Source organism: Hippocampus zosterae, chromosome 3, assembly GCF_025434085.1.
Source record: "Hippocampus zosterae strain Florida chromosome 3, ASM2543408v3, whole genome shotgun sequence".
In the NCBI taxonomy this organism is placed as follows: domain Eukaryota; kingdom Metazoa; phylum Chordata; class Actinopteri; order Syngnathiformes; family Syngnathidae; genus Hippocampus; species Hippocampus zosterae.
In genome coordinates, this window is record NC_067453.1 from 21,671,415 (window position 1) to 21,681,920 (window position 10,506).

The following is a 10,506-nucleotide window of genomic DNA, read 5'->3' on the forward strand; positions in this document are numbered from 1 at the left end:
TAGGTTTTTTTCATGATCTTTAATATATATTTACAGGGGCAATAAGGATGAGTAAGAAAAAATAGAATCCCAACAATGTACACTTTGAACATCATATATTACAAACGGTGTAGTGTAAATGCCACGGCGCTATATGTGAGAAAAGGACGGCTTGAGAAAAGGTCGCTGGTTCTGAGGCGTGGGCATTGCCATGAAACCCGGCGTCCTTCCTGACGACGAGTCACCTGTCGCACCTCTGGACCCTCGGCCGGCAGACTGAGAACCACCTCTGGCTCCCCCTCTGAAAGCCCAGGGTTTATTGCTGCCTCGGCTGATGGAGAAACAAACAATTGAAGGCAATGAAGTTGATTTGGAACCGATGAGAAGTTACACAACGCACCCTCGAGAATTGGAACCCGCGCCTGCGTAGCCTATTCTCTTTTTGTTGTATTTGAAGAAAGGCATTTTCTTCCTCTTCTGCCCACGCGCGCTCTGGCTTCGGAAGTAAGCAGAGGAGTCGTCGCCGTCACCGTCCTCGCCGTCGACACCCGAGCGGCCTCGAGTTGTGTCGATCCAGCAGTCTTCACCACCACCCTCGGCCTGCTCCACTGGGAATGACACGCGCAAAATTGTTGTTTCCCCAAAATTTGGGCTGAGGCACAGAAGAAAAGCTCACACCCAAAAACCAAATCAAAGTGTCATAAAGAGGTATGCAGTGTTCTCCCACTATAATACAGAAGTTTTTGGTGGAATCTATCTATTTATCTGGCATGGAACTTTCTCCTACATACTGATTTCTATCTTTTATTTTTTAAACGGCAGACTGTGCGAATGGAGAGGTTTCTTAAATCCGAGAACCGCGAAGGAAAAAAAACAAACAAACAAGTACCGCACTCATGCAGGAGCTTATGTTGCCCACAGATCGCGTCCAGACACTCACACGTCACATGCCAACCCACCAAGGTACTACAGCTGAACAATTTAAAGAAATACTGTAATCTTCAATATTGCAATTTAATTTGCAATTTTTTTTCCCATGGTTGTCTTCCATGTATTTTTTTAAGCAAACAATAACAATAAATTCATCTCCATTACAACAAATGAATAATAGATTTATGAGACATAAATGTTTTGATCTTATTAGGTAAGCTCAACTCATTTGATGTTAGAACATCTCATTGTTCTGTTTGTCACTGGCATAGATATTTTAGATTTCAGGAACAATGAAGTGAAATTGTCCAATTTCCCAACAGACCAGTCAGGAATGACTCGCAGCAAAGCCACATCGCGGAGAACTAGCGCCGGGAGTCTTTTACCTGGATTCTCCCACTGGGAATATTTCTGCAGGACCTGGATCACCTCCCCGCCGTACTTCTCCAATTTGTCCTCGGTCACACCGTCGATTTGCAGCAGGATTTCTGGGTTGGAGGACAGCCTCTCTGCGGATGATGTTCATGAAATTACAATTAGTAAATACTTGACTATTTCATAGGAAATTAAAAAAAATAGAAAATAAAATCTAAGTACATGGGATCGAATGCGTGAAGCCTGAAAAGACATAAAATACATCTTTGGGATGAATGAGTGAATAGATTCTTTTTTTTTTTAATTAAAATCAGAGCTCTGGTAAATAAAACGGCATTTTCCACAAGTGAGTACAATCATTTTTTCCCTAAAATATTATAGAATAGTTGGTGCATTATAACATTATCATATCATGTTAAACATAAATAATAATCTTCTGTGTTACATCTTTTTAGGAAGTCACATTGTGACATCATTGGTTTGCTACTGTTAAAAAAAGACCCATAGCCTACTCATGTCGTTCTTAGGGCTAACTAGTATCCGCTGGCACCATGTTTATTTATTTCATTTTTTTTAAAAGGATAATGCACATGAATCGATACAGCAAAAAAGCATTGCTCTCTAATTATCCTCTCTCATTCCTGTGCGAGTAACTGCTCACTCTACCGCTCTATGCTCAGCCAAGAAGGAGGGGGAAAAAGCCGCTGGCCTCTCAGCAATAACTTGAAAAAGGTGGCTCATTTAGCAATCTCTAAGGGTGAGTTGTAGATGGCTGCTTTTGAATCCCTTTTATCTCCTGGTGGGGTATAATTAATAATATCATAATTATGTTCAAATAATGTCCGTTTTTTGCAATTAAATCCCAAACTCCATACGTGACTGTATATTACCAGATAACTTTTTCAAAGTGGCAGTGGAGAAGATGTTGTAATAGTGAATCCCGAAGGTTTTCCCCAGTTGTTTGCAGAGCTCCACCAGCTCCTTGAGGCACTCCTGCACCTTGTGGTCCCTCTGAGAGACATTCTTGGCCACCGCATTGTTCTTCCTGAAGCTGGAAGCACTTTCCGTGTCGTAGAAGGTGACCTATAATGAGACCGCATCGTCAGGTTTTGTCTTTACGCGTAATAGGGCATATTTGTCGGATCCCGCCAAGCAGGACACGTGACCTGCATGTGTCCAGAAAGGAGGTTGAGAGCTTTTGGTCCTGCGGAGATATAAGACACAGCTTGGCCGCCGTTGGTGATGTAAAGGTCCTCCATGAGGATGTTGTCCAGGACGAGTTTCTTGAACAGGCGGTCTGCATTGTGCCTGGAATAAGATCCTCCCATCCCAAACATGCCTGTCTGGATCTTGGCAGCTTTGGATCCTGAGAGACAAATTACCCCCCCGCCCCCGGTCGGGCATTATTGTCTAGTGCAACAAAATGCACCCGGCAGACATGTTGGTGAGGTAGTAGTACGTCGTACCGACAAAGATGTCCACCAACATGTTGAGTGTCAGGCGGATCTGTTTAGCAGTCCGTCCGAACTTGGCGCCAACCTTCTCACAGTTCTCCTGCACGAAGCTCACAATGTTCTTCACCTCATCAGTGACATTCCTCATTTTATATTCCTGTGTATATTTAATACAGACAAGCAAACGCCAAGCAGTTATGCAACACAGATTTTCTAACATTTAAAAAGAAATGATCGATAGCCTGTTTTTGTTGTTTTTTCTTGGCCGATACGGATTATTAGTGGTCAATGGCGCTGATCAACGATATTTGGAGCAGACCGTTTTCAGGGGAAGGGAAAATGTTGCCGTCAAAACTTTTTAAACAATATGAACTTTTAACTTTAAACTCTGTCAAATGGTGAGGGAGCTCCAAGGGTCAGCAGCATGTCTGAACAAGTTCAATGAAGATGAAAAATACAATTTGTTATTGTAAAGTGTCCTTGGGTGTCTTGAAAGGTGCTTATAAATAAAATGTATTATTATTATTATATTATTAATATATATATTTATGTTTTAAAATGAACATCCATCCATTTTCTGATCTGCTTATGCTCACAAGGGTCGGGGGGCTGGAGCCTATCCCAGCTGTCTTTGGGCAGTAGCACAACCGGCTGCCAGCCAATCGCAGGGCACACAGAAACGAAAAACCATCCGGCTCACACTCACACCTAGGGACAATTTAGTGTGTTCAATCAACCTGCCATGCATGTTTGTGGAATGTGGGAGGAAACCGGAATACCCGGAGAAAACCCACGCAGGCCCGGGGAAAACATGCAAACTCCACACAGGGAGGACGGAGCTGGAATTGAACCCGGTACCTCTGCAGTGTGAGGTCGAAGTGCTAACCACTGGCCCACAAGGTCGCCCTTTAACATGAACAGCCCTAGTTAATAATATCATACAAATAAGCGGATGGTCTTACATTTGGCCTGCTACAGTTGTCACAGGCGACGTCAGGGTTTTCCTTACAGAAGCCCCTGTTGAACGACATCTCCCCAAAGTAGGCAAGCAGCTGAATCCTCCTGCAGTCCATCATGTTCTCGCAGAACTGCACCATGCTGTGCAGGTTATTGAAGTGAGTGGCCTTGGTGTTTCTGTCACCCTCTCGGTCCACTGTCATGGGGAAAAAAAGGTGCAACGGCAGTTTCAGAACAGGGAACAACTTGGTCTCAAGTCAAAACAATTCATGTTGTTGACGTCACGTACTGTTGATGATCCTCTTGATGCGATGCACGTCGGCGTAGGTGTAGAACAGAATGCAGTGAGAGATCTCCCCGTCCCTGCCGGCCCTCCCCGACTCTTGGTAGTAGCCCTCTACGGATTTAGGCAGACTGGCGTGGATAACGTAGCGCACGTCAGGCTTGTCGATGCCCATGCCGAAAGCAATGGTGGCACAAATGACCTGGCAAGGGAGGATGCGCGTTGATGACACTGTAAGGAAACGGGCTCTGTGATGACGTCGGTGAGCGACAAGCAAGCTCACCTGGCAGCCATCTTGGTTGATCCACTTGGACTGCACGTACTCTCTGTCGCCGTCGCTCAGACCGGCATGATAGGACAGCGCCAACAAGCCGGCTCGCTGTAGGCTCTCAGCCATGATGTCACAGTCGTTCCGGGACAGACAGTACACGATGCCCGAATCACCTGCAAGATAGACGACGAGGTTAGAACAAAACCAGCGAGGAAACAGTTTGGCGTTGCAGGAGTAGCACAGTCAGGACAGACAGTGAACCAGCACTACGTTGCAGTTCATATTTCACGCCCCGGTATCCCAATTTGTTTGCAATCATGTTTTATGGTAGGGGTAGGGAACTCCGGTTCCTCGAGAGCCATATCCTGCTTGTTTTAGGTACCTCCCTACTCCAACACACCTGATTCAAACGATCAGTTCCTCAGCAAGCTCTGTCAAGGCCTGAACAACTGAATCAGGTGTGTTGGAGTAGGACCTAAAACAGTCAGGATATGGCTCTCGAGGAACTGGAGTTCCCTACCCCTGTTTTATGGATTGTCACAGTACACAGTCACGTTAAATGTATCGTCAAATACTCTGTTGATGTGGTTGCTGCTCTGTGTGTGTCAAAGTAGCACTTTACGGATTTATTCTCTTTGCCAATTCCCTTGACCTGTCATTTTGTATTGATTGCGTTAAGCTCGTCTACTTTTGCTGTACAAAATCAAATGGCTTCGTTGAACATTTTGGTGCACATGGACGTGGAATTTTCGTTCTTTTTCATCCCTACTGACCGCCAGCGCTTACAGCACTGAGTGACTGGACACTCTGGGATTCATAGAACCGTTGTTACAGTGAAAAATAAACAGATTAGCATTTCTTGCCTCTTCTCTGGCCAACTGCACAAGTGAGTCTTTTTATTCCCCGTTTACTCAAAGTCACGTGGTATGATAGCCTCCCATGGCGAAAGAGCGAGATCCAAAAATATGTTTTTGATATGAGCTCCGTATATCGAGCCTTTTCATTGGCTGCAGGTGGATCGGCAACATATCCTGCGCGATAAACACAACTTGCCTGGACTTGTCAATTACTTACGTGGGTAGTGCTTCTTGATCCAGGTGACGCAGTCCTCGTCGACCTTTTTGGGTTTCTTGGGAAGCACGGCGTATTTAAGATTTGCTCGGTTAAAGCTCATGGTGAAGCTGGAAACGCAAAACAAGAGGAATGAGACACCAAAAGCACAACTCAAAAGTGTCAAGTCGGAAAAACACCTACACCTGAGGGCTCGTCATTCTGAGCTGGTGCAAGACATCCGTCTGCACGCGCGGAGTTGCCGTGGCAGTCAGGGCCATCATGGGCACTTTCGGGAACTTATGACGCAATTCGCTCAGCCTCTTGTAGTCCGGACGGAAGTCATGTCCCCACTGCAACATTGACGGTCACTTGGTTAACGAGGGAGCTGGCGGGGGTCAGTTTGGTGTGTTTGAGAGGAGCTACGCACATGACTGACGCAGTGAGCCTCATCGATGACAAAGCGAGCCAGGAGCCCTCGCTCATATAGATTCTGAAGGGCTGAGATCAGCCTGTTGCTGGCGCCGACCTTGACGACGGAGAGAGAACACGTGTCAAGTCAAAGCGGCCGACACACTTGACAGAGCTTCAACAAACGTACTGTGCTAGTACATCCACTTTTTAAAAAATATTCTAGGATGGTTTCTTTCAGTCGTTCAGTTCAAAAAGTGGACCTCACCTGTCCAGATTTATTAAAAGCAGAAAATACTTTTCAGAAGGCAAATTCCTAACTCATTACTGAACCCAAAATATATATTTTTTATTTTTGTATTGAAAAATATATTTACATTTTTTGAGATGGTGAATTCTGGATTTTCATTTGATGTAAGATAGACGGTAAGCATTGAAATTATAAAATCGATACGATTTGAGTCCATGTTAATGGAATTTAAAAAATTGACAGTAGAAGCTTCGCTTTTAGAACTGAACTGAGTTCAATTATATTCTAACTTAGTGAGTTGCAGCTGTACATAAAAGCATCACCTTCTCAGGTGTGACGTAGAGGAGTTTAATGATGGGCTCCTTCCTGGAGAGCTGCATGTAGATCCTCCCCGCTTCGCTATCACTTTTATCACCAGAAAGGCTTGTCGCTGGGATCTAAAACAGCAACGAGAACAACAGCGCTCAGTAGATCACAGGTGCCAGTGAAAGACAGCTCCCAAAAAAAAATTAAAAAATATCCTCCAAAACGCAAAATTCAACAAGCTAAGCTCACCAAGCGTTGCATTTAAAATCTTGTTATGATCGCACCATGCACATCTTTGTCTTTACAACCACTTTTCATGTGAACGTCGAAGTAACCAATGTACGCAGTTATAACATGGCTAACAGGTAAACATACATCCAAAGAAGTGAGCTTCTGGACTTGATCCACAATGAGAGATTTGAGTGGCGAGATGACCACAGTGACTCCCGGTGACAGACAGGCAGGAAGCTGGTAGCACAGACTTTTACCGCCGCCTGCAAGCACACGTCACCATTAGGGATGTCCATCTGACGGCGATCCACATCTATCTGCATCGTCCTAATACCGCGAGGTGCAAACCTGTGGGCATGAGCACAAACTCGTCCTCTCCGAGGATGGCGGCATTAATGGCTTCGAGCTGATTGAACCGGAACTGATGGAGACCGAAGCGCTTGTGGAAGATCTTCATCATTTCCTGCGAGTGGGAGAAGTTGAAACCTCGGAAACGGTCTTGTGCCGGGTTTCGGAACGTGGGTTCTGCAATGGATTGAATTTAGAAAAAAACGTTGTCAACTTTACCAAAACAACAATTTTATAACTTTCTCGGTGACTCACCAGCAGAATAAATCTTTGCAGGGTTGAGCGGAGGCGCAGGCATCGCAGGTTTCTTCTCCCATAAAGACTTCCTCGGCCCACCTTCTTTTACGGCCGTTGGGGCGGCGATGGGCGTCTTCAGCGGCGCCACCGAACTTGGCGGTTCATCGAAGTAGTCGGGCATGTCAGAGTCGTTCAAGTCATCAATGTCAAAGTTATCGATGAAAAAGTCATCGAGGTCAACGATGTTCGCGGCCGTGACATTTGGAGTGGATTGAATCTGCGCTGAAGTCTTCGTCTTCTTCTTTGGCAAGAAGGAATGATCTTCGCAGTACAAATCTATGACGGTCTTCTCGACACCCGAGTTATTGTGAGGTGTGTTGGAGATGCCGTGGCTTGACGGAGAATTACAGTTGCTCTCAATTTCCACAGCTGATTTCCAGCCATGGTTGCAGCTTGATGAATGTTCTTTAATGAGGCTGTCAGATTGATCGGAGTCACAGTCCACAGAGATGACGGAGGATCTCCTGAGCTGAGCGGTCTTCTTTGAAACGGCGGGTAAAAAGCTGCTGGAGAAATCGGAGCAAGATTTGTCTTTCAAGCTGGGTTCAGAAAGCACAGTGCTGTCAGGCTGCTGAGTCCCCAGCAAGGCGGCACCGCCGGTAATGAGAATCCTCTTCCTGGTAGGGGAGAAGGAGGCGCAGTAGTGTAGTCACGCAGTGATGGAACGTCATCAAGAAAAGTGGAATCGCACCCACCTTTGAGCCCTCTTCAGCAGAAGCTCATTTCCACATGACAGAGCGATGAGTTCGTGTTCAGGGATGTTATCCACCAGAGCACAAATACACTCCATGATGCTGTAGAGTTCGTCATCTGCGAGAGGGGAAAAAATGCATAAGGGAATTTTACACGAGGAAAAACAAAGAACGATGCCAAACAATGTCAGACAACGAGATGCGCTCACTTTTCTTGTCTGTTGAATGCTCATCAGAGGCTTGACGAGGTGTCACGGTTAAGCTAGTGGAGTGCACATTATTGTCCTTGTTTTCAGTATAACATGGCTTGGATCTGTTCAAAAGAAAATCAAATCAATCACGACATATTGATGGCACCATGGAAAGGGTGTAACGAGAATGTTGGTGAAACATACTGGTGTTAAAAGGCAAATTACATTAGCATATAATGAAAACAATCTAAAATTGTTGGTCAGGATTATGAACAATAATCACAATTCCCACTGACAATTATGAAAGTTTAAGAATAGAACTCAGTACATTCTGCAGGTGCACCTAATGTTGACAGCAACACAAACTCCACCATGAAAACTCTCTCCAACGTGAAGTCAAAAAACAACTTGGGGGAGGAAAAAAAAAATGCTCACATGGACTCCAAAGGAGATTTGCTGTAATAGCTCTCTGGAGATGGCGGTATGTAATCGAGGTCATCTTCAGGCTCCAAGGTGACATCCAGTTTAATAGACTCTGGAGTGACACATTCTTTATTATCATCTAATTGGGGACAAAAGAGAAGCCACGTGATCTCCATTTGTTGCCATTTGTGACGCACAAATGAAAAAAATCGAACTGCAGGAAAAAGTGTGTTACCTGTCATGGGCACATCATCATTGTCCTCTTCACTTTCACTAACAACAGACTTCAGATAAGGCTGCCGGCGTCTTCTTGGTGTGTTTATCGGAGAATCTTCTGGTTCACTCTCTGCTGGTTGTTGGACTTCAGTCTGATCTGACGTTGCTTGAATTTCATCTATGGAGTCTGTTTTCCTTTTAGCTGTGACCGGCCTGCTGTCAGTCTTGTTTACGTCTTCATTCAAGGAGGTATTCTTTGCCTTGGTTGGAGTTTCAAAGTCATCAAAATCATCCCAGTCATCAAGCTGGATTCCAAGTGATTCATCCAAATTTACGGGAGTGCTGACATTGTTACTCATTCCCGGTCTGTCAAATTTGGGTGCGGATAGACACACATTGCCAGAAGACGCCACTGACGACAGGCTGATGTCCGATTTGTCTTTGGAACGTACAGAGAAAAAGTTGCTGATTTTGGACTTTTGAGCAGTCTCGGGCTTGTTTGAAAACATCACAACAGGCTGAGTCACCAAATTGGTCTTGGGGACATTGACATTCCTGCTTGCCAAAACATTTGGGCTCGTTACCTTGCTCAGGGTTTCCACCAAGTTTGTACCTGACGGCGACTTCTTTTTAAAAGAAAATGGCCTGAAATATCAAGAGGAGAGAAATTAACATTTTGTATTGTAGCTAGACTTTAGTGTAGAATTTCAATAGACTTCAATTTCAATTCACTGTTGAATTCAAACCTATCAGATTATTGTGGAATCACGGGGCATATATAGATAAACAACCATTCACACACACACAATTCATGGGTGTTCGGGGTGTTCAATGAAGCTTACATGCATGTTTTGGGAATGAGGGAAAAACATGGAGAAAAAAAAATACATGCCAAATTAGCATTCTTGAGTGACGATTTGAATTGATTGAAAATATCAAACACAGAACCAAATAGAGAGTTTATGACGTCATTATTGCATTAACAAACGATTAATACAATGACACTAGCTGTGACAATATCTACATGAAACACTGCTTGAATGCACACACCTATGCAGACATTGGCAAAGAGCACAGCAGTGTGCACAACATACTTTAAGCATATATTGACGTGGATGCTTTCTAATTATCATCAAAAGAAAAAGTTACACGATATTCATTCCCTCTGACGTCGGAGTTTTTGATCGGTTTGCACACCGACAATTATTATTAATGCTGGAGGCTAAATCGTGCGATAAGCAAGTGACACACTCGGGGACAAATTCTTCCACTTACCCCGATTTAGGTTTAGCCAAAGACATCTTGCTTTGGGCGCCGGTGCTGTGTCTCGCCAGCTGCTCCTTCAAATTATTCTGAGGAAGATTGGACATTGTTGCAAAAGAGCTGGGCTAGCGGCTAGCTAGCTATCAAGCCAACTTAGTCCGCGCTAACTTCGCCGTTCGTACGGAACTCTGTCACAGTGCCGAACATGACAGGACACATGGTCACGACGAGAGAGACCGTGTCGTACTGTGACAACTTACATTTAGAAAATAGAAGCGAGTTGAGTTCGCTAAATTTGTCAGAGACGCAAAATGAAAGCAAATTAAGTCAGACAAGGCGCCTCATCAACGCGGCTACCCTATTGGTCGAGATGTTACATCGCTGAGGATTGTGGGATACGTTGTTTATAAGACGTTACCAGCCCCTGCCACGATCAATCGCATTCGGGCTTTACAGGTGTGCCTTCATAAGGAAATCTATTTTATTTTAATTCAGCCATATTTTTGTGGTTTTAGTCTATACTGAAGTAGAAATGTATTACATAATGATTTTCTATCAATATGACCCCCTGCAGCACTG

General features: G+C 44.5%; 1 protein-coding gene across 1 annotated transcript; it reads right to left on the reverse strand.

The window, feature by feature from the left end:
• blm (BLM RecQ like helicase) lies at positions 1 to 10,303 on the reverse strand. Its single transcript, XM_052060160.1, has 21 exons — positions 9,940 to 10,303; positions 8,684 to 9,309; positions 8,461 to 8,587; positions 8,044 to 8,147; positions 7,838 to 7,952; positions 7,101 to 7,759; positions 6,846 to 7,022; positions 6,642 to 6,760; positions 6,284 to 6,397; positions 5,730 to 5,828; positions 5,504 to 5,652; positions 5,324 to 5,430; positions 4,262 to 4,422; positions 3,985 to 4,180; positions 3,701 to 3,891; positions 2,751 to 2,895; positions 2,451 to 2,650; positions 2,175 to 2,367; positions 1,296 to 1,418; positions 380 to 587; positions 1 to 310 (listed from the first exon to the last, which is right to left on the reverse strand). The coding sequence occupies exons 1-21, from the start codon at positions 10,032 to 10,034 to the stop codon at positions 130 to 132; spliced, it is 4,089 nt and encodes a 1,362-aa protein (XP_051916120.1). The 5' UTR covers positions 10,035 to 10,303; the 3' UTR covers positions 1 to 129.
• Between the last annotated feature and the right edge of the window lie 203 nt (positions 10,304 to 10,506).